Source organism: Bactrocera oleae, chromosome X (genome assembly GCF_042242935.1).
Source record: "Bactrocera oleae isolate idBacOlea1 chromosome X, idBacOlea1, whole genome shotgun sequence".
In the NCBI taxonomy this organism is placed as follows: domain Eukaryota; kingdom Metazoa; phylum Arthropoda; class Insecta; order Diptera; family Tephritidae; genus Bactrocera; species Bactrocera oleae.
The window spans coordinates 25,421,055-25,446,985 of record NC_091541.1 but is presented as its reverse complement, the minus strand read 5'-3'; the positions used below and the strand labels follow the sequence as shown (position 1 = coordinate 25,446,985).

At 38.4% G+C, this 25,931-nt stretch overlaps 1 protein-coding gene across 1 annotated transcript; it reads left to right on the top strand.

The window, feature by feature from the left end:
* Positions 1-21,430: 21,430 nt before the first annotated feature.
* LOC138858075 (uncharacterized) lies at positions 21,431-24,067 on the top strand. The gene has a single exon (XM_070112541.1). It carries the CDS (start codon positions 22,316-22,318, stop codon positions 23,597-23,599), a length of 1,284 nt encoding a protein of 427 aa, XP_069968642.1. The 5' UTR covers positions 21,431-22,315; the 3' UTR covers positions 23,600-24,067.
* The last annotated feature ends 1,864 nt before the right edge of the window (positions 24,068-25,931 follow it).

Genomic DNA, 25,931 nt, shown 5'->3' with positions numbered 1-25,931 from the left:
GCTACACGTTTCGGCAATGCTAAAGCACCGGGGCTGGATGGCATCCCAAATCGTGCTCTGAAGATTGCACTAAAGCAAAACCTAAAATGCTTCACCCAGCTATATACGAAGTGCTTAACCGATGGTATTTTCCCAAAAATATGGAAAAAACAACGTTTGGTCTTATTACAGAAGCCAAACAAAACAGTTGGGGATCCTAGTGCATATCGACCACTGTGCATGATAGACACAATAGGGAAAATTCTGGAGCGGTTGATCTGTGAACGTCTTGAAGCACACCTGGAAGAAGTTGAAGATGGCTTATCTAGCAACCAATACGGGTTTCGCAGGAAGCGCTCGACTATCGACGCAATCAAGAAGCTGACCGGAATAGCAGATAAAGCAATTGAAGGTACTAGGTGGATGCATGGCACAAAAGAATACTGCGCAATCATCACTTTCGACGTGAAAAATGCGTTTAATTCAGCATACTGGCCACACATAATACGAGCCTTAGAGAACCTCAATATTCCGGTATATTTATTGCGGATTATAAGATGTTACTTGTCCGACAGGCTGTTGTTATACGACACTGAGGAGGGGGTGAAAAGTTATGCAGTAACTGGTGGAGTTCCACAAGGCTCTGTTTTGGGCCCAATGTTATGGAATATTTTATACGATGGAATATTGCGTCTCCCTCTACCAAAAGAAGCGAAAATAATCCCAAATCCAAAGCGTTTGTGTAGCTACGTCTCAGAAAATTAAAAACTGGCTCGACGCGTCAAAACTTCAGCTAGCGGGGCAGAAGACAGAAGCAGTCCTGATCTCGAGCAGAAAAAAACTAGAGACCATTACTCTGAACATTGACGGGCATGAAATTAGAACCCAGCCATCTCTAAAGTACCTGGGTGTCATAATCGATGCGAGACTCAACTACAAGATGCATATTGAAAAAACCTGCGAAAAAGCTGCCCGAGTGATTTCGGCACTAGCGCGAATTATGGCTAACATAGGTGGACCAAATCAAGCGAGAAGGTTACTTTTAGCAAAAGCCAGCCAATCAGTTATGTTGTATGCGGCACCTGTATGGGCACAAGCACTGACCCATAAAATATATGCCAAAATGGTGATTTCAATGTTCAGACTAAGCGCCATCAGAGTAGCCAGTGCATTCAAGCTGTTAGCATTATATCCGGTATAATGCCACCAGATATAATGGCACTTGAGCTCAAACGAATATACGATACCAGCAAAATACTCGGCAGGTCATTGACAATAGAGGAACAAAAAGAAGAAAGACAAAAGAGTTTAAACGAGTGGCAAAACCGCTGAGACGAAACAACCAAAGGGCGGTGGACACACCGGCTTATCAAAAATGTTAAAACCTGGGTGGAAAGAAAGCACGGACAAACGGACTTTTATATGACGCAATTATTAACTGGCCATGGCTGCTTTAGAGAGTACCTGTACAAGTATGGACATGATAATGGAGTGACGTGTTCCTTTTGTGGTAATAGTAATGAGAATGCTCTACACATTTTTTTCTATTGCCCGCGATATAATGTGGAAAGGACATTGCTAGAACAACAGATAGCAGAACCCGTATCACCGGATAACTTAGTACCACATATGCTGCGGTCTGAGCAGGTGTGGCTCGCCGTAAAAGACCTGGCCGCAAAAGTTCTAATAGAGCTGAGACGAGCAGAACGGCTGCGAAAGAGAGAAATAAGAGCAATAGATAGAGTATAAGTACACTGAGATGGAAGAGCCCATAGGCTAAGCTAACCTTGCAAAGAAATACTTTACGGTAGTCCCGCAAGGTACATACAAAGCTGACGAAGTTAAGGGTTTAGCACGTAGGCGTACCGCTGCGCGAGTTCGGCATATTAAAAAAAATATGGACCGGGCGTGGTCCCGAAAGAGGTGCACTTAGCGCACGGTATGAATCGTCCATGCTGTCACTTGTGGCAGTATCTTTCAGAAGATTCCCCCTTCGGATACAAAAAAAAAAAAACAAAAAAAAAACACCCACCACACCTGGAAACCGCAGAACACCCACACACAACACACAACTCATCATACATACACACACCGACTAGGATCTCTACACAACACACAGTACAAAAATATCTGTCCTCGAAGCGGACGGCCCTTCTCTCAGCGATTGTCGTCTAACAAACACCGAACTTGCCTTTGGCGCGTAACCGCATTTTCTTGGCTCGTTTTATTTATCATCGATAATTGTTATATTCTTTGAATAAGTTCTCCACTGGTATGCGACCAAATGAGTGATTGCGTGAAGATAATCTCTTCATAATTATTAATAAATAGACAGTTTTGTGAACATTTTTAAAACGGAAAACCATACAATTTTGATTTAATTTACATACTCGGAATTATAAAGTGGCAAGTAAGTGGTGGTGTTAACATATGGTCCTTCGAGCCCTAGTGGACGGCACTATGGGTTACAAAACATAAAATAAAAAGTTTTAAAATAACGTGAAAAAAAACAAGAACCGGTGAATTTATTGGCAAAAACAAAAAAAAATAATTAAGAAACAGTAAAAAAAAAGTGCCTTTATTGACAAAAACAAAAAAATCAAGTGCAGTGACAAAGTGAACAAAAAAAATATATATATGTACATATGCTTTTGGTGCAGTGACCACAACAACAAAAAATAAAAAAATATATATATATTCATATGCTTTTGGTGCATAAAAAGTGCAGTGACCACAACAACAAACAAAATATATATATACATATGCTTTTGGGGCATAATTAACAGTGCAGTGCCCCAAAAACAAAAAAAAAACGGGCGCGGAAAAACAAAATACAATCAAATGAAAACGGACGCGAATTAAAACCCATATGTACATATTAACATATAAAACGGGCGAAAAGTAATACAACAAAAACCTCAAGGAACATCCCAGGAAAGGATTGGATACACCTACAGGCAAATACAGGCTATAGTCCCCAAAATCCCTTGACGGATATTCAAGTGAGTTGTATCGATTCCGTTTTGTACCTCATTACTGCAGGGTATATGTATATTTATTACGGTTTCAAAAACGGTTGCTAAATTATTGTATTTGCGGTATTTCGGGTTTTACCGAAAAAATTTATACACATAATATACATATATATATTATATATACATATATAATTTATATATATATATATCTAAATATATATATATTTTTATTGCCTAGGAAAGCTTACCTTCGTGTTTAACACAAATATTCCAAATCCAAAACACAGATATATGATATATACATATATATGAAATTCAAGTACTCTACTTGCAAAAATATCCGGCAATACCCCTTATGCTTGATCAAGTAATAAGCAGGTTTGCCGAAAACAAGTAAGCAAAGGCAGATAAAAAAAAAAAACACATATACATATGTATACCCACATAGCAACATATAACGAATAAAAAGAGATATAAGAGCAATATTCTCAAAAAACAAAAAAAAAAATAAAGAATTACCTATATGCCAAATCTCTCATTACATACATAGGTATTTACATATTTTGCACAATATATACCAAAATTTTTAGCAACTTCTAATTTTGAGCGCATGCAAATATATATTCGTAATATTATTAACATATTTTACCTACAAAAAAAAGAGAAGAGAGAAAAAGATAAAGAAAAAAAAAATTTTTTTAACATATAAAATATACGTACATTATTTTACTCTTATACATACGTACATATTTACATTCATATACCGAGAGAGCATATTTACGAATCGTAGTGCACATACTATTACTTTGTTGCTAATTACGTTTATGCGCTCTTTCTTAACTGATATACCCTGCTAGGGTACCACTGAAAGTTATAGAACTTCAAAAAGCGCATTCGAAAAAAAAACATTTCAAACGGTTCGGTAAAGAAAAAATGGAATTCTTAACAAGAAAAATAATTATTTATATTTCTATAAATAAATAAATAACAATAATAAAAAATTGTGAACAATATTATATACATTGCTTCTATACAATTTAATTTAATACCAAAGTCCAATTTGGCACATACTCGGCAATACCCGTTGTTGTTTGGCAAACAAAAAACAAGTAGGATTGCATATATATGTCTAAAGTACATTGATCTCTTATACGAGCTCTCATTGACATATACTAATTCGCTTATAGGTATACCCTATAACGCATACGAACACAATAAAGATATAAAAAATAGATATTGCAATTTTTGAATAATTGTTGAAATAAACAATACAATCGAGATAAATAATAAATAAATACCGTAATAACGAAACACGCTATCTTATTTAATCTGATTTAAAAAAAAATAAAAAAAATAAAAATAAAAATAAACCGATTTACTGATTATCTTATTTAGATAAAACAGATTACGCGTTACAATTACGAATTTCGCTTAAATTTAATCACTTTACACTGAGAAAAATCATTTGATTAATTGAATTTTTTTAAATGAACGCAGATTCTAAAGATTCTAAATCTACACAAATATTATAAGTACCAAAATGATTTCGGACTAAAAAAGTCCATGTACACCTGCAGAAGCTACACGCTCAAAGAAAGGTGCTACAAAACAAAAAAGGGGGAAAGACATTACATACAGTAAATTCATTGCGGAGAGTGACAGTTTAATAAGATACTGCACTCGATTTTCATCTGCTCCGATTCAAGATAATTCTGAATCGGCATTAGAAATCAAAAAAGAAAATCTCGAAAATTTTTGGATACGTCTCCAAGCTTCATATGACGCCATAGTAGAATCTGACGAATCAGATCTACCAGAAAATTTTAAGTCCTCGGCTTACGCCAAATATTAAAACTGCTTAGACCAGTTCGAAGACACTAAAGCAATGATTTCCGATCAGCTGAAGCTAATAAAAGCAATTGCACCTACTCCACTGGCAGAAAACACAAAGTCAGAAATTCCTCTGGCAACTAAAGTGTTAAAAACACAAACATATGTAGAAGATATCTTGTCTGGAAGTCACAGTCTTCCACAAGCATACGAGTCACTATCACAAGTGGTAAAAACCCTCAAAACCGCAGGGTTTCCGTTGAAAAAGATAACGGCGAACCACCCCAATATTTTAAAAAATATACCACATGAAAATTTGTTAGATACTAATTTCCTTAAATTTGAAAAGGAAAATACAACAAAAACTCTGGGGATCCAATGGAATGCGATATCTGACCAGTTTTCATACACGACAGAGTCAATATCTGCGTTATCCGCCATAACAAAGCGACAAATTCTATCCTCTGTGGCGAAACTTTTCGACCCCGCAGGATGGCTTTCGCCAGTTATGATACAAGCCAAAATCCTAATACAAGAATTATGGCTAGATGGAACCGACTGGGACGAACAAGTAAAACCACTTCGTTCAGAAAAGTGGTCCCAGTTTGCGAACAATCTAAACGATATCTCACAGATACAAGTCCCACGATGGGTAAATTATGCCCCAGAGCACAAGGTCGAACTACACGGCTTCTGTGACGCTTCTGAAAAGGCATATTGCGCAACTATATATGTTCGCACACAAAACGACACTGCGACCACATGCCACTTACTAGTAGCAAAAGCAAAAGTGGCTCCTTTAAAAACAATAAGTCTGCCACGACTTGAATTATGTGGAGCGCTACTATTAGCCAAACTCGTGTCCATCGTACAAACGCATTTAAACATGGCACAATATAAATTATATCTATGGTCCGATTCCGAAATTGTACTAGCCTGGTTAGAAAAACCACCACATGCATGGAAGACGTATATTTCCAACCGAACGACTCAAATACTTGACCTAGTAGGATCAGCCACTTGGCGACATGTAGCCAGTGCTGACAATCCTGCTTATCTAGGTACAACAGGGTGCAAACCCCGGCACCTTGTCACCACCACCCTCTGGTGGAATGGCCCCCGATGGTTAACAGAATCTCCTGATTCTTGGCCACAATCGCCCATGCGCAATATAATTGCCCCAGAAAGTCGAAAAATCGACTCCTTTCACGCAACATTACAGGATAATGACATGAGCGATTTTCCTCGTATTTTCCTCGTATCCCCGAGTCCTCAGGGTAATCGCTTACATGCTCAAGTTCATAGAGCGACTCAAAATTAAACTTAAGGGAGTGTCTTCATTACACCCCCAATGCGATACAGTGACGCACCTAGACTTACAAAAAGCAAAGGTCGCTCTTATCGCATCTACGCAAGCGCGTTACTTCAGCCGAGAAATATCATTACTAAGAGAAGCGAAGCCGATAGATAAAAAGAGCTCACTCTTAGTCTTAAATCCATTCATTGACACGAAAGGAGTACTCCGTGCGAATGGTCGGCTTGCCAATTCAAGCCTGACGTATAACGAACGTCATTCCATAGTTATCCCAGAGAAATCGCAACTTGCCACCTTATACCTTAACTATGTCCACGTGCTATTGCTACACGCAGAACATCGCCTCATGCAACAAATCGTCCGTCAAGAGTTTTATATTCCAAGACTCAAGCCCAAAATAAAAAAATGCATTTTCATGTGCAAGATCTGCACTATGCATAAGCAGAAGATGCGAACGCAGATTATTGCTCGCTTCGTCGGATGACGCGGTTTTCCATCAAAACTCATGAGCGACAATGGCAAGACATTTATCGGAGCTCAAAGAGCCACAGAAAAACAGTTCGTGAATTTTGTCAAACAAGTCTCACCTGAAATTGTACAAAAGTACGCTCCCCAAGGTATTAACTGGCAGTTTATCCCTCCAAGCGCTCCTCATATGGGTGGTTTATGGGAATCAGCTGTAAAAAGCTTCAAATCCCACTTTAAGAAAGTAGCTGGAAACTACAAATTTAATTATGAAGAATTTACAACATTATTAATTCGCATTGAAGCCGTTCTCAATTCACGGCCACTAACGACACTCTCGCAAGATCCCTCAGATCTCACAGCCCTAACTCCAGGGCACTTTCTAAAAGGAGCACTCCTTCTGGCCATACCTGAGCCAGGCATGGAGTCGCTATCCTTACAAAATAGATGGGAAAGAATTAAAATTCTCCATCATGATTTCAGCCGCCGATGGAAGGAGGAGTATATAAAGGACCTTCATAAAAGGTACCGCTGGAAAACTCCCGAAAAGGCGCCAAAGCTTGGAGATTTTGTCTTAATCCATGACGATTGTCTTCCTCCTACAGAATCGCGGCTTGGTTGCATAGAGAAGTTACATCATGGTTCCGACGGTCATATGCGAGTAGTTGACCTCCGTACTCAAAATGGAACGCTAACCAGACCGCTCGTTAAACTATGCTTCCTGCCAATCTCAAATTATAACGAAAACACAAGTAGTAAACCATCCGTTCAATAATACTTACAAGAAAAAATTGAAATATCCGTCTAAATAACCGAAAACAGAAATAAAAAACCGCAAATATAATATGACCAATTACAATCATATACAAATAAAATAATGGGTAGACTTATACGATCACCAAACCAATTAAAGTTGGTCACATATAGAAAGATATCCATACTCTATACCACTGAATCGTAACTAAACAAGCCCTTTTCTCCATACAGGTAGATATGGATACAGAGATGCATTCTACCCCAACGCCAACAATGCGATCGGCCATCACTGTGCCTCGCCGTGGGGTTATTCCAACAGCGGCGCCTCGTACATCAGCCGCAACCGCACCGTCCAGCACCGCTCGTAACGGTACACGAGAATCTGCATCCGTTCCGTCTCCTCCAGAGGCGCCTTATCGCATCCGATGCCCCCTTTGTCGACGTCCACACAAACTGCAGCACTGTGGTCTCTTCAAAGGCATGACGCCGACACAACGCCAGCAAGTTGCCTAGGCGCATGGGCATTGTTACAATTGTCTGGCACATACCCACATGACTCAGGAATGCGTCTCCGGGGCTTTGTGCCAAATGTGTGGCAGGCAGCATCACACGTTGCTTCACCGTACATCGAGGCGAGAGATCAGTCGACAGCCTGCCACACGAATCTGTGGCGCAAACTGACCGCAGCAAACCAATCGCGTGGCACGTCGCCGAAGAACGGCATCCCGATCTGACTCCCGTCTATGGCGTCAGCAAAACATCGCACCTACTAGGCGTAGGCCGAACTATCGCCGCACGTCCGGACTCAGCAACGTTGTGGCAAGGTTGCAACAGTTACAACGACTAAGATTCCCGCCCCGAAGAACTCAAACACACCACACACAAAGCAACACTGGCACACCCACCACACTTGGAAACCGCAGAACACCCACACGCAACTCATCATACAGTCGCACACATACACACACCGACTAGGATCTCTACACAACACACAGTACAAAAATATCTGTCCTCGAAGCGGACGGCCCTTCTCTCAGCGATTGTCGTCTAACAAACACCGAACTTACCTTTGGCGCGTAACCGCATTTTCTTGGCTCGTTTTATTTATCATCGATAATTGTTATATTCTTTGAATAAGTTCTCCACTGGTATGCGACCAAATGAGTGATTGCGTGAAGATAATCTCTTCATAATTATTAATAAATAGACAGTTTTGTGAACATTTTCAAAACGGAAAACCATACAATTTTGATTTAATTTACATACGCGGAATTATAAAGTGGCAAGTAAGTGGTGGTGTTAACAGATGGGCTTGTGGAAATTCCAGCAGATGAAATTATAAATCCTAAGAATTCTACTTGAATTCACATTTGTCAGCTTGAACTTTCATATTAGATTTACGGAGTGTATCGAAAATTCTGTCAATATGCTCTGAGTTTGATTTTGACTCTTTGCTAAATATTATTATGTCGTATATATAGACATAACGTATTTTTCCAATGTGTTGTCTAAGTATATCGTCTAATGCCGTTTGAAATATGGATGTTGCATTTTTTTGGTAAAAATGGTAGTCTACTGAACTCATATTTTCCGTTGTTCACAGAAAACGCTGTTGTTGTTGTTCACGCCCCACGTCAGACTCCTTAAGAGGAATTTGATGGAAACCACTTTTTTAATCGATTACTGAAAATATTCGATTTTGTGAAAATATTCTAATTGTGATAGTACTTAGTTTATATCTGGTATTGGATATCTGTCTGCAATAGTAACCGTATTTAGTTTTCTGTAATCAATAACCAGTCTGAATTTCTTTTCGCCTGGTGCGTCGACTTTTGGGTATAACCCATATGGGTGAGTTGTATGGTGATCTGGATTTCCTAATAATACCGTCCTCTAGTAATTTATTTATTTGTTTTTCTACTTCTTGCTTTAAACTAATAGGATATAGGTAAGATTTTGAATAAATAGGTGTGTCTGAATTTGTTTTGATTTCTGCTAGTACTTTTGTTGTATAAGTTAATTTTTCGTTGAAAAATAAGTTTTTGTGCTTTTGTATAAGTTGTTTAATTTTGTTCTTTTCTGAAGCTTTCATATGCTCATCACGGATTTGGATTATATCTGAAGGATTGTGTTATATCCGAAGGATTGTAATTGTAGTCACTATTTAGGTAGTCGTTATTTTGGCAGTCATTGTCGTGTTGGTAAATGTGTTTGGTTCGAGTTCTAAGGGTATTTTGATGGTGTCTGATAGGGTATTTTGCCGAATTCTTGAGGTCATGGTCGGTTTGTAAAGTTTATAGCGTTCGTTCTTAAACTAACATCTACATCTACTGGCTGAGGTGGTTTTGGTGGTCTTGGAGGAGGGGATCTTTGTTGTTGTTGGTTGAATAAATTGTTATTTTGAAAATGGTCATAAGGATTGAAATTGTGATTTAGTGGTGGAATGTGAGCTAGTTCGGGGTGGAATTTGTTTTGGAGGAATTTTTGTTTGTTGTTTGGGTATATTGTGTTTGGAAATATTTTGATTGAACGTGTTGTCGAGAGGGTGGCGGTAAATTGTATTTTTCATTATTGGCATATTGTGCTCTGAAACTCTGATTTTCGAGTTTCAAACAAAGATGTAGGGCCCCGGGAAGACCTTTTGGCTCTCTAATCCCATGAAGTCTGGAGAGATCTCCTAAGAGTCTTCTAATAAAGGTATCTAGTGCTTTAGCACGATAGTTTTCTGTCAGTAGATGTACTGCTTCTTCTCCTACCTCCATGGTAATTTGGTATTCTAATGTACCTATGTCTCGTTTGTCAGAATAGTGGCTTGTTAGGCAACGAGATATTGCCGTCCAGGCTATGTCTGCTTTCCCTATTATCTTGTTTCTAATAACATTTAGTATACCAAAATATTGGGGCGTTCCCTTGGTAGGTTCATATATCCTAAGGATAAGTTCAACGATTTTTTTCCAGAAACTATATTTTGAAGCGTTCCCTAAAAACTCTCTTAATGAACGTACCACGACGGGAATTTTGTCCATTTCACTCATGTCATTTCTAAATCGTTCGCCTATTGTCTGGTCAGTAATGTTTTGAATTGGATTATTGTTTAAAAAGGATTGAATTATGTTTTGTCCGGCTGTCTGAAGAATTTGAGTCACCATGTTTTTTTATTAAATTACCAGCTGACCCGGCGAACTTCGTACTGCCATAGCGTAGCTTTGATGCACTACTATATTTTGTATAGTTGACAGTTGTCCTATCTTAGGTATGAGTACCTATTCAATATAAACTGGAATCTATAATATCCTCTATTTAAAAATGAATCCCTATTTCCCTGGTCTCGTCATAACTGAGAAGGACTTTCCAAATTTCATAATTTTATAAACACTGAGCTCAACACCACGCGAGTTATGTATAATGACGGCATACACTGCACCACATCTCATGATCCGCCAGTACGTGACTCAAACAGCAGACTCAGCATATTTTAAGCTTGCTGGAATGTGCGGTACAGCCGGACATAGCATCAAGCTCGAGTTGCCGATCTGGTGTGAAGCCAGTCTGATTTGTGAGACAACACAAGCGAGTTGTGTGTTTTAATTGTATAATTGGTTTCTACTAAATATATAATTGGCGCAGTCGACGTTCCGCGACCCAGATGGGAAATAAATAAATAAAAATAATAAATGAAAATCAGAATCAAGTACTGTGATTTCAAACTACAAAAAAAAATGTTTTAATTTAATAACTATTTTAAATATCGGCATTGAAAGCTTAACACAAATTCTCCAATGCAGCAGCAAGTAATTCAACAACTTAACAGTAAACGCAAATTCAGCGATTTGTAATATAACGAAGGTGCAAGAAAAGTAACTTAAGAAGAACTTTACAACTTTAGAGAGTAGAACTTTTTGAAAAAGTCTATTTATTTTTGGAAAAATTAAAGAACTGCAAACAATCGTTTAAAAAGTGATATATACATGTGTATATATATAACAAAAAAAAAAAAAAAACAACCCAGTGTGATTCCTGAGACTTTCCTACAAAAATCGTACCCCAGTTGAAATAACTAAGAGAGAAGAGTTTTATAATAATCAACAATAACAAATAACAGCAGCAGCAGTAGCAGCAAGCAACATTAACAGTAAGGGCAACAACAATAACAACAGCAGCAGTAACAGTAAGGGCAATACAAAAACAAAATAACAACAGCAGCAGTAACAGTAAGGGCAATACTAAAAAAAAATAACAACAGCAGCAGTACGTGGAGAGCATTAACAATAGTAAAAGAAGGCAAGTGAATGTTATAGATTCGAAGCATACCTTTATAAGCTTATATTAATTTATATTATACAATATAATTAATTTTATTTGAATCATACTCTTACGAGAGGTAAAATACGAATTGTTAAATATACAAGATATTGTACATTTATTTATTGTATACTATTCTATCTATACATAAAAATTTGTGAAGATGGCTCAAAATATACAAGATTGTTTGGTCGCCATTACCCAATTGCTGCAACAAAACGCCCAACAACAAAATATAACGTTTAGGCAAAGAGTCGAAAGGGACTTAAAATATCTAGCTCCTTTCGAAGGAAATGTAAAAAAATTGCCATCCTTCATTGAGGCTATTGACAGAGTACGAAGGGACTATGTAGGACAGGAAGAAATGGTTTTTAGAGTGATCTATGACTTAAAAATTGGTGGTTCAGCAAAAAATTTTTTGCAAGCAAACCCACCTCAATATTAGGCAACTTGTAAAGCTAAATTAAAACAGCACTTCAGACCAACAAAAGACCAGATGACTTTGACCAACGACATCACCTATCTTAGGGTGGGTAGTATCGTTGAACTTAGTAGAAAAGCTAAGGAAATAATTGATAATGTTACGGAATATTGTGCTTTAAGTGAGTCAGGAAATATACTGAAAGAAATATTTACAGGAATGCTTATACAAAAGATAAAGCAATTAGCAGCAGGAACATTCGCCTATATGGTACGAAATATAACGGCATGGACAGACATGACAAATACAATCCACAATTTCATAGGGCTGGACGATGGAAATTTAAATTGTACGTTTTTAACAAAAAATAGAAATTCGGATTCATTTTCTCAAAATACTAGAATGTTTAATAATAACAGAAACCAGAATAATCAAATAACAAACAATTATAGGAGACAAAATGGTAGTGAGCAAAATATTGATCGTTTCCAAAGTAATTCAGGACAAAATTCTTTTTAGGGCAAAATAATTATCACCCAAATAATCCCCACAGACAAACTAATCCTGGAAATTCAGGTCAAAATAATCAATATCGTAGTAATAATAATAACGGTTACGGTAATTCTGCATGGCAACCTGTACATGGCCCAACACCCATGGAGGTTGACACTATGAGTAGAACAAAGGAAACAAATAACAACGAGGAAAATTTTAATTTCACTCACTCTATTTAATAAGAAATGGTGTGCATTAGTAGACCCAGGCTCTACCATAAGCATACTGAAAAGAGCGAGTTTCGAAAAGTATAATTTACCAGTTTTAGAAAAAAATAAAACAATAATCAGTACACTGAATGGAGAAATAAAGGCGATGAACGAAAGAGTTAAGACACCATGCCCACTAGAATTTAGATACCCTCAAAATGCAAGAATGCGAAGGTTAAAAATGGATTATAACAAGCCATACGACCTTATACTGGGGAATGATTTTACATTTAAAAATGTGAAAACGATAAACATTGAAAACAAAGAAATGGTATTAAGAAATGGTGTCAAGCTTCCATTCCATACGAAAATTATGCAGGAGCAAGTTTATTCGTTGGAAGAAAGTGAAGTTAGTAACATTCAACTCGACCATTTAAACCCAGAAGAAAAGATAAAAATAAGTAAACTATTAAAAAAGTACGAAAAGCTAATTTATAAAGAAGGAGATGATCTGACAAACACACTTCCATGCAATCATGTATGCAGTGACTTATTTTAGACCATACATATACGGAGCAAAATTTAAGATATTAACTGATCATTGCCCGATTAAGTATCTTAATAACAAGTATAAAGGGAAAGAATTTGCACCAAGACATCAAAGGTGGCTTCTAAAACTCCAGGAGTACAATTACGAAATAGAGTATGTAAAGGGTAAAGATAACGTAGTAGCGGACTTCCTTAGTCGAATTGAAAATTCGTCTAAAATAACAGATGGGAACGACGATGAATCAAATTTAGAAATGTCGGATACAGTACATTCGGCAGAAGAAGAACTGCTAGAACACTTTGTAATCAAGGAAGAAATAGTGAATAAACATAAAAATCAAATCATATTAACGTACAGTCCAAAATTTGAAATACAGAGACTCCATGGAAGAAAGATGATAGAGATCAACCCAATGGAGGAAGAGTACATAATAAAAGAGGTGTTATTAAAGGAAAAGGATGTGTCGGCATATTCTCAGAAGTCACTGAACCTGATTATCATAAAATTCAGATTTTAATGATTTCAATGTTTTCACATGATAATAATTTTAAATTTGTCAAATGTACAAAAAGAGCAACAGAAATAGAAAAATAAGAAGATGTACATAAGCAAATCTCACTTTACCATCGTAATGAGTCAATGCGTAGCGGAATAAACGAAACTTACAATACACTTAAAGACAAAATATACTATCCCAAATTCAAAGAGCACATACAGTTAATAATAAATAACTGTGAAAAGTGCCAAAGAGTTAAGTATGATAGGAAACCGATAAGACCAAAGTTTAAACTAACAGATAAAAACGAAATAATACATGTAGACATTTTTCATTTCAAAAAGCAGTCGTTGTTTTACAGTTATTGACAAACTGACAAAATTCGCGGCAGCATACAACATAACTGATAGAAATTGAAGGGGCAAGGAAGGCTATTATAGTTGAACATTTCGCGAAATTTGGAAAACCGAAACAAATCATAATGGACAATGAATTCAGGGCCGAACAGTTGATACAGTTATTAAAGCAGAGAGAAGGAGTAGAGGTACACCTAACAAAACCAAATTCCCACACAGGCAATGCAGACATTGAGAGGCTGCACTCAACCCTGTTAGAGAAACTAACAGGAATTGATGGTCCAAGTCTCTCAACAGAAATGAGGATACAGATCGTTATAGGTAACTATACTGACCAATATCACTCAACCATTAAATGTACACCCAATAACGCAAAAAATAGTATAGATCCAACCATTTAAAAAAAACAATAGACCAGGTGAAACAACACATAATACAAGAAAGAAATAGGTACAGAGAAGACTACGAAGAACTGAGATCGTCAGGGCCAATAAAAAACTACAAACGAGTACGACACAAGGACGAACCGTATTTCCGAATTACCCCCTGCAAAACATTCATGTAGCAAACATAAAGAGGCCACTTAAATTAGCTAAAGCAGAGAAGTTAGGCACCGAAGAAGAGGATGAGAGGTTGAGCATAATAGTACATAATGGTGACATATAAAAAAAAAAAAAAAAATTGGTGACAGCGTTCCTGCAAGTAACACCATGATCCAACTCGGCGATGTAGAAATAGTTAATGAAGTATGTACAATACCCAAAAGAACTAACAATTTTAGTAGAAGAAATAGAGAAAAATGTAAAACAGGCCGAAGACCGACAGGATAATATAGCTGCGGCTAAAAACAATTTGATACATCCCGGAATGTTAACAAAAGAAGAAATAGATGGGTTCGATATTGATTTGAAATTAGGTAAAATAGGAGTTGTGGCATACAAAGAAGAAGCATTAATATTCGCTATACAAATCCCAAGAAGTTTTTTTAAAGAAAATGTAAAATTAATTAAACAAAACTTGCAAATAAATCAAGAGGATGAATTAATTGTAATAATAAATAAAGAACACTATGTCTATAAGGAAAATACTGTATTAAAAAAATTAAAACTAAGCAAGAATTGTATCATTTCTGATGATTGTGAATTTATGTATAACAATATAACATTAATTCAAGAAATAAGTGATGACACTTTAATAATAAAGAATGCACATAATGAAAGTCTCATTCAGACTTGTGATGAAAAAAACTTCATATTGCAAAATAATTATATTATAAATTATGCAAATTGTAAAATAAAGATTAACCACGAAAGTTTTAATAACAACAAAACCAAATTTATTGAGAAACTTGTGCATCCTGTGAGGATGTTGAATCAAACTTATGAAACAAAAATAAGCTTTGATAAAATAGTACTAAATAATTTTAAAAATATCAGAGAAATAGAAGAGTTAAAATATCATAAGAACATAACTTATGTCATTAGCGCCACCGTAATTATAATTACATTAATAAGTCTAACTATTGTTATTCTCATTTTAAGAAAAAATAATAACAATGTAAGTTTTAAAATTATAAATAAAAGTAGTCAGGAGACTTCTCAGAGTGGCTCTGGGAGAGTTATGTATAATGACGGCATGCACTCCACCACATCGCATGATCCGCCAGTACGTGACTCAAACAGCAGACTCAGCATATTTTGAGCTTGCTGGAATGTGCGGTACAGCCGGACAAAGCATCAAGCTCGAGTTGCCGATCTGGTGTGAAGCCAGTCTGATTTGAGAGACAACACAAACGAGTTGTGTGTTTTAATTGTATAATTGGTTTCTACTAAATATATAATTCGCGGGCTCTAGAAAGCAACTAATCGCTTTATTTGAATGGATGTTAGTTTTGCACATACATATATGGAGTTCTCACAGTTTCGCCCACATGGTGCCGCTATACCCTTCTCTGCTCTGAGGTTCATTCTAATTCTTTTTGATAAACCATATTTTTAGTTTTATGTTTTATTAATGTTACCGTCAAAGTCGGTACATATAATTGTGGCGCGTAATTTTCAAAAATTAGTAAATTAGTGCGATAGAATTTAATTAAGTAACCACATTTCCGAACAAACGATGCTCTTTTAATATAGTCTAGACATTCGTTACGCGCGTTTTTTTAAATATGCAAAATTAAATGTATTTTTTCAATCTTTCTGGGACATTTTCTTAATATTTTTTTCCGTAAAAACCTTCAACAGAGTACTAGAAAACTACAAAAAAAACTCCCAAATCGGTCTAGCCGTTCTCAAGTTATGGCGTGACAACGGGGAACGGGTTTCATTTTTATATATTATATATAGATTTACTTCGGGAGTAGGGTTATTGCTTAGCTAATTATATTATGCGGCTTAGTCATTTTCAATTAATGTTATAAAAACAAATTTTTATTCTTATTTAACTTCAATAAAATTATTTGTTTTTGACTGCAGAAATATCTTTTTATATGATTTTGTTTTTATTTACTTGTTAATAACCTCTGGAGGGTCCCGTTTTTGGTGAATCGCTGAATTATTTTTTGTTTAAATTTTTTTTTTTTTTATTATAGACTGTGCAAGTCTTTGCTTATAAGTATATATTTCTTTCTTTATTCAATTGTTAATAATCTCTGGAGGGTCACTTTTTTGGTGAATCGCAGAGTTATTTTTTGTTATAAGCTGGAGGGTCCCCCCATAGATTGTGAATCGCAGCTTAAATATTTTTTATTATAGGGTTTATAATATTATATGGTTTTATATTTAGATATTTAAATTTGAAATTATTCACAAATGTTTAAAATTAATTATATATATTTATATATACAATATATAAATTATTATATATCTAGAACTTACAGTAGTATGATCATCATTTTGGTGAAGCGGCTGACGTTTTTATCCTTCGTCGTCCTTTTTGTGTCTGCTACTAAGGGGCCTCCTTCTTAAAACTCTTCTGTTTCGATTATTTTATTTTATTTATTTTTCTTTCGTGGCACTTTTTTCAAATATTTATTTATTATTTTTGTGGCTCTTTATATTTTTTTTTTGAAAGTTATTTTATTTTTCGTGGCACTTTTTTAGAATTTTGATTTATCCTTTTTGTTACACTTTATATTTTTTTTTAAGTTATTTTTTTTTTCGTGACACTTTTTTCGAATATTTATTTATTCTTTTTGTGGCACTTTATATTTTTTTGAAAGTTATTTATTTTTTTAAACTTTTATTAATATTCCACATGCGGATTGCTTTCTCTCTTGGAAATTTACCGAAAAACTACTCGGGCGCCAGTTAGGGTTTGTCGTATAAAACCATGAAAAAAATATAAAAATATATTTTTTATTTTATTGAGCAAAGCTCCTTTGGTGAGTGATAGTTCCTTTACACTAAATCTTAGTTATATTTTTAATTAACATTAAACTTAACTTCTAAAGCAGCGCTGCCACTGTTGTTTATGGGGAACGGTTGACATTCCGTTCCCACAGGAAACAAGTGTTTGGTCAGCACTGTGTTGTGTTGTCCCGAGTGATGATGTATGAGTGTGGTGTATTGTAGTAGGTTATACTAGGGTGCGCCAGTTTTCCCAGAGTACAGTGGTGTGTATGTGTAGGAGAGGCTTATCATTTAACCACTCACATCCAAAACAATAAACAATTGTGACTATAGAGGAGCTACCGCAAAAATAAACTATGCCAACTATATAATAAAATATTTAATAAAAGCATAATTCCTCAACATTGGAAAACAAGTCTCATTATCCCTAAAAATACAACCGGTAAAACTTCAAAAAGAAATTGGGCAAAAATTACGTCTGCATACCACACAGTAGCCCTACTGGCCATTGGTGCTTTCCGGACTACTCCAATAGCAAACATTTTAGCCGAAGCAGGATTACCTACCTTAGAAAACAGGTTACTCTACATCACAAAAAGCATGACTGTCAAACTACCCTACGCAGAAGGGTCATCTATGAAAGCTAAAAACTCTAAAAAACAGGTTAAATAGAAAGCGAAAATCAAAAAAAGTTTCAGCTTTACAAATGCTAATCGACGACTCTCTACATTGATGGTTCAACGCACAATAACATTCTTGCCTTCACCGTCATTAGTAACAATGCACCAATAATGTCTGCAATTCTACCATCATTCGCCTCAGTTTTTACGGCAGAAGCAACAGCCATTCTTCATGCTTGCCAAATAGCAAAAAAGAGTAGAGACAAACACATAATCTTCAGTGACTGCTTATCATCGCTCAAAGCTATCCTAAATATAAATTTTGCTGACCAAACGATTTGCCAAATCAGAGGTATCCTCAACTCCAATGTAGAAAAAATAAAACTGTCATGGATACCCGGCCATCGGCATACAAAGGAATACTCTAGCTTACTCCGAAGCCAAACTAGGAACTACATCCCCCTTAAAACTTATAATTACCATAAACAAAAATTACATAAAAAATCTCGCCAAAAAATGTTATCGTAAACCCGAAAAAGAATGTTGGACCAGATATTCGCACTACTACAAAATCACAAATCCCTACCGATGTCCTCCAATCTACCCTACGACTATAACCAGGAGACAGTGCATTACATATACACGCTTTCGACTTGGGCACACCAGATGAACACATAAACACATATTGGAAAAGACCCAACGGCCAGTTTGTCCTCATTGCAACATGGCGAATCTCACAATTCAACACCTAATAGAAGACTGCCCAACATTAGAGTACGTCCGCTTAGAACTAAACAATCACAACTTTAGAGAATTGTTAACAAATGTAACTCATTCAAATATAAAAAGTTTATAAAATTTATCTGTTAATTAAACATTTAATTTGAAGTGCGATAATGTAAACAAATTAGTTTTTAGTATGTATTTTTCTAAATACGTCATGAAGATGATGGGCTTAGTTGCTAAAGCTGTTATTTTTATTACTGTAAAGGTGTAATTATTATCCTTTTCAATAAATAAATAATAAATAATAATAATACTGAACAAAAATAACATGAGAGTTTGACACCACTCATGCGTGATCTGTCGAAAACCGGCTATTGAAAAAAGAACTTGGATCACCCGTTATTTATAGTTAATGTGGACTTGTACATTTAATAATTTTATTTGATTTTTAAATAATATGCTTTCATAATAAATATTTTTGTATTATTGTACATCTACTTGGATCACCTGTTATTTATAGTCAATGTGGACTTGTACATTTAATAATTATATTTGGTTTTTACATAATATACTTTCTAATAAAGATTTTTGTATTATATTTCTTACTAATAGATATTAATTTTATAACAACAATACATACATATTCCCTCATATTAATCTTATATACTCATGTATCGGCACATGCACATATGAATGTATGCATGTAAATTTATATCTTCGTCGAGCATATTAAAAAAAAAAATTACTTAACCGCTTACGCGCGGATTAGAAAAACACGGCTTATTCCGTTTGAATATTAGGTCAAAATAAGCAACGTTTATTATTAAATCAGTTCTATTTATACACTTAATTCTATTTACAAAAATGCTTATTCAGTAATTGGTTTTATATTTACTATTGTTTACATTTTGTAGGTGGACTAAGCTAAACGAAAAAGCATAGCAGTTACTTAAATAAGCAAAGATGCTTATTAATAGGCTGTATGATTGCTAAGTGCAAAGATACAGTTTTGTTTTTAAATAGCGTAAACTACTGTGTGAAGGCTATTGGTAACTTCCCCCTCTCTAAGATGAATCGTCCCCGAAGCACTATTATTTTGAGTTGATTTATTTACTTGTTGTAAAAGAGCATTATATGTAACCTCTTGCAGTTGTATATTTTCGTTTAGTTTGGCAATTTCGCGTGATTGTTTGAATTTAATATTATATGTAGTATTATAGAAATTTGATGGTTTTATTCCGTTCTGCTAACATATTTATATTTTCCAATTTTAACAATTCATTCGGTGTTTCTAAAATTTCAAAATTATTAACATGATTAAACTCTTTGAAATTAGCTGTAACAATTAGACCGTTTTGATCAAAATTTTTATTTGAAACTTATTACAATAAATAACGTCAGTCATATATATTTATCACAATCCGACCAATCGATAGCGATAGTCAATATATTATATAACACTATAATGCTTTCAGAGATGTTAATTGTAGAAGCTGTATTGAATTAAAACTTGAAGTCGTGAAAATTATTTGATGGGAAATGATTGTGAAAAGGTTAAATCTATTCTATAACGGCTATTTATTCTTAGAGTTAATTATCAACAAAAACTGAAGTTATCGTAATGCCATAGGATGTACAATATTTTTGGTTAATCCTTGAGAGGTATAAACAAATAAATTCGATGCTTTTCCTACTCTCGAGCACGCAACGTATAATCGGCCGTGAGAAAAGCACGGATTTCCTAAATCTAATGCACAAATCGTCATTGTTTGACATTGTGCCTTATTAATAGTCATCGCAAATGCCAAGCAGATGGGTAATTGTAAATGTTTAAATGGTAATGTCGAATCTGAAGGAAGAAGTACAACTTCACCTTGAAATTTTCCACCCAAAATAGTGGCTTTAAAAATGTTGCCCATGATTTTTTTATGACTAATCCTCATTGGTCCTTGTGTATTTTTCATAGTATTTTATTTCTACAAAAAATGTCACGTCTTCGCGGAAGAGCAAGAAAAATAACCATTTTTTATTATTTTTTTATTTACATATAATATTTCTTAGTTTTGTATATTCACTATGTGAGAACTAAATGTCCAGAGGGAATTTAGCCCACACAACACATGAAGACGCACCCTGTTAAATAAAATCAACGCAACGAGTATTGGGCTGCAACGGGAAAATCACGCCACTTTTAGCAACACACGCCATCCTAAAGCAACATGTTGCGACACAACAGTTACATCACGCCACTTCTAGCAACACACGCCATCCTAAGGCAACATGTTGCCACACAACAGTTAAATCACGCCACGCAAGCGACACAGCGAGTATTGGTCTGCAACGGGAAAATCACGCCACTTCTAGCAACACACGCCATCCTAAGCATCATGTTGCGAACGGGCGAGCAAGCAACACACGGCTTGGTGGAAAGCAAGCAGGCCGATCAGCAGTCATTCAGGATCGGACTGCGAAGGCGAGCACAACGCTGGACGGATGATTGAGGACAGGACCGTGAAGGCGAGCACAACGATTGGCGGGCTTTGAGGACAGGACTGCGAAGGCGAGCACAACGGAACTGGACACGGAAGGTAAGTCACCCCGGGACGCACGCTGGCAGGGTAGTATACGCGATAGTATACCAATTATCCAACGGGAGCGCGGAAAGGTAAGTGACGTTTCGTGCGGTAAGAAGTGAATGTCTCGCAGTGAGTCGATCCTCTGGCAGGCATTTCACTCCTTAACGTGGGAAGGCCCGAAGTCACGCGTGAAGTGGGTAGTGAGTCGATCCTCTGACCTGCTCCACGTTTGGCATCGCGGCCGCTGTCACTGCCCTCCGTAATTCCGCGTGATAGTGACGCGCTAACGAGTTTGAGAACCACTACCCTGTCAGAACGCCAGCAACGGGTGACGCTCCTTAAACGCAGTTCCAGAAATCGTGAAGGAAACTGTCGGAACGCCAGCAACGGGCGGCGCTCCTAAAACGCAGCTCCAGAGAGTGTGAAGAAGGGGAAACTGTCGGAACGCCAGCAACGGGCGGCGCTCCTAAAACGCAGTCCCAGAGAGTGTGGAAGTGGAAACTGTCGGAACGCCAGCAACGGGCGGCGCTCCTAAAACGCAGTCCCAGAGAGTGTGGAAGTGGAAACTGTCGGAACGCCAGCAACGGGCGGCGCTCCTACAACGCAGTTCCAGAGATCGTGAAGGTAAAACTGTCGGAACGCCAGCAACGGGCGGCGCTCCTAAAACGCAGTTCCAGAGAGTGTAGTAATAATATACAATAAAGTACGTGTGGTAGTGTGCAATTCTAAATAAAGAGCGATTTGTAAAGAGCCCCATAGTTTACAAATTTATTGTAACGAACCCTGGACACGGCGAGTATACCTCAGCAAATCAGAAGAAGCAGGGGCAGAAGAAAAGCTTCGTTACAATTGGCGCCCGAGCAGGGACTCGGCAAATCGTATAACATCAGGAAAATGACAGATCTTATGTGGTTGGACAACGTATCTAAGGAGCAACTAATCTCCTTCGCAGAGAATTTGGGCGTTGACCACATAGGCACCACGCGGGAAATTCGGAAGCGCATAACTGCACTGGCAGCCAAGGCGCACGAGGACTCCGAAATACAAGAGAAATTGTTAAAAATGGAAGCTGCATACAAAGGAAATGACTTCGCTTCACGAGACGAAGGCGATCAGAAGACACCACTTCCACCAGATCAAGGCAGAGGAACTGCGGACATTTTCGCAGAATCATCACGACGACTACCGCCACCAATAAGCATGCCGAATAGCGGCATGTCGATGCAACGGGGCCAGATGCTTACATTCGCACCTATCATCGACCAGGTGAGGAAGTGGTCCGTAAAGTACGACGGCGGGAGAGACCCATTAGCGTTCATCGAACGATTGGAAGAGCTTTCCGAAGTATACGTAATAGACACAGACCTTCTTCCAAGAACCATGCCCGAGTTACTGTGCGGTACCGCTCTCCAATGGTATCGCAACAACAACGAACATTGGAGGAGTTGGAGTACCTTCAAAAGGGATTTTTTGCGATTCTTCTTACCAGCACGCTACTTCGAACGCCTCGAAGACGACATACGGCAACGAAGACAACACGTGCGAGAAAAGTACAAAGACTACGTCCTCGCTATGCAGAACCTAATGAGACACGCTGGATATAATCAGGAGCAGCGGTTGGAAAGGATCTTCCGAAACAGCCACACCGATTACCTACTCTACATTCGGCGTCGAGATTTCGAGACACTAGCCGAACTTATCACGCTTGCAGAAGAATACGAGAGCATCCATGAAGGACATCGGAGAACTGTAGAGACGGCACGCCGCGAGATGACGAGACACATCATAGGTGACCACGAGGTAAGAAATACATCACGGCCAGACCATCCACCCGTCCAGTCCGCATCAGCACGTTCGCAACAGCAGCACACGGTTTCTCAACACGATACTACGGTAAACGCGCATCACCAACAACCATCCACGAACCCAACCTTTATGCCTGGAAACACATGCAGGAGATGTGGCCAGGAAGGACACTACGCTAGGAGGTGCCGTAATCCCAGAAAGATATTTTGCTGGGAGTGTGGTCGAGCGGATGTGCTAACCAAAGAATGCTGCGGCCAACGACAGGGAAACGGCCGAGGGTTCCGCCAGGAGAAAGGCGCGGCGGACCCACAGAACTCAGCGCCGACACGCCAACAATTATGCATCAGGAACGCGGCCGGTTGTACGCCTTAATCAAGCTTGGCGGAGAACCGGCGGAAGCCGTCATCGACACCGGCGCCTCAAAAAGTTTCGTATCGTCACGACTTGCAGAACGTATGGACACGACCGGGAGTGGTAAGAAGGTTACCGTAGCCATGCAAATACAAATGGCCGACGGTACCACCAGCAAGATTTACGACGCCGTTGAAACCAACATCCAACTCGGACAGTCATCACTCCAAGCAGTGTTGCATGTTATGCCCGGTGCGATTGATGACGTCATACTCGGGTTAGATACACTGGGGAGTATGGGAGCTAAGATATCCTGCGGAGGTCATCAGGTAGTGCTGACAGCACCAGATGCGCAGCATACAGCGGCCTTCTACACCATGCCACCAGAAAAGGTAGGCAACGCAACGGCAACTACACCAAAGAGCCGACTACAAAAATCCAGTAGAACGAAGTGCAACAAAAGACGTAAACTAAAGTGCAGGAGGATTAATAGAGTCGATCCTAGATCGACCATCAACGAGAGAAACGAAGCGGCCCGCATACGCGACTTCTTAGCAGAAGAGCTTCAAAAATTTGAAACCATGAGTGGAGTGACGACAGTGGCGGAGCATAAAATCACTATGACCGACAACCGCCCCATCAAGCAACGATATTTCCCACGAAATCCAGCGATGCAAGCGGTTATCAACAATGAAATCGATGAGCTGCTATCGAAGGGATGCATCGAGCCGTCTCACAGCCCACACAGCGCGCCGATTGTATTGGCCCGGAAGAAAAACGGTAAGTGGCGTCTATGCGTGGATTATCGGCAACTCAACGCCCGATCAGTACCCGACGCATACCCCTTACCTAGAATACAATACATATTGGACAAGTTACGACGAGCAAGGTATATTAGTAGTCTGGACCTCAAGAACGGCTACTGGCAGATACCTTTGGAGCAAGGCAGCCGCACATACACAGCCTTCACCGTTCCTGGGCGTGGCCTATTCCAATGGCGCGTCATGCCATTTGGCTTACACTCGGCACCTGCGACGTTCCAGAGGGTCCTCGACCAGGTCATAGGCCCAGAGATGGAACCACACGCCTTTGCCTACCTCGACGACATAATCGTGATAGGCTCTACATTCGAGGAACATATACAGAATCTACGCAAGGTACTGCAGAGACTACAGCAGGCCAACCTTCGTATCAACCCTGAGAAATGCGAGTTTTTTAAGAAGGAACTTCGGTATTTAGGTCACGTGATCAGTGACAAAGGCATCCACACCGACCCCGAGAAAGTAGCAGCAATCCAGGAGCTAAAGCCGCCAACTAACGTAAAAGAAGTACGCCAATATCTTGGGATAGCCTCCTGGTATCGCCGCTTTGTACCCGACTTCGCGACGATGAGCCAGCCGCTCACCGCTTTATTAAAGAAAGGGAGACACTGGAGATGGGGAGCTGAACAACAAGAAGCGTTTGAAAGCATCAAGTGTAAGCTAACGGAGGCTCCGGTTCTCGCATGTCCGGATTTCAGCCAGACATTTACCTTGCAGACGGACGCTAGCAACATTGGCCTTGGTGCAGTGCTAACACAGAAACTAGAAGGAGGTGAACGCGTAATAGCTTACGCTAGCCGCAAACTGGATAAGGCGGAGACCAACTATTCGGCAACCGAAAAGGAGTGCCTCGCCATAGTCTGGGGTATCCGGAAAATGAGACCCTACCTAGAGGGATATAAATTCAAGGTGATAACGGATCACATGTCACTGAAGTGGCTGAATTCCATACAAAGTCCTTCTGGTCGTATAGCACGATGGGCTTTAGAATTACAGCAACATACTTTCGACATCGAGTATCGCAAAGGGAAACTCAACTTAGTAGCGGACGCACTGTCTCGTCAGCCGCTAGAGACCATACGACAAGCGACGACGGTGGCGCCACAATGCAACTGGTTGCGAAAACGAGCAGAGGAAGTACGCGCGAACCCCGAGAAGTACGCGGACTACATGGAAAAGGATGGCCAACTCTATCGCCACATTCCGTGTCGATCCCAGGATGAAGAGGCTGTACCCTGGAAGCTATGTGTGCCTAAACCCCTCCGCTTAAGAGTCCTGCAAGAGAACCACGATATACCTAGCGCCGGACATATGGGTATACGCCGGACAGTAGCCCGGGTGGCTAGCCGATATTACTGGCCAGGGATGTTTCGCGACATTAGCCGTTACGTAAGCCAGTGTGAGTCTTGCCAGAAATACAAGGAAGGTCAGCAGAAACCAGCAGGAAAGATGCTTTCACAGGTGGCACAAGAACCGTTTGCCACAGTTTGCACTGACTTCATTGGACCCTTACCGCGATCCACGCATGGAAA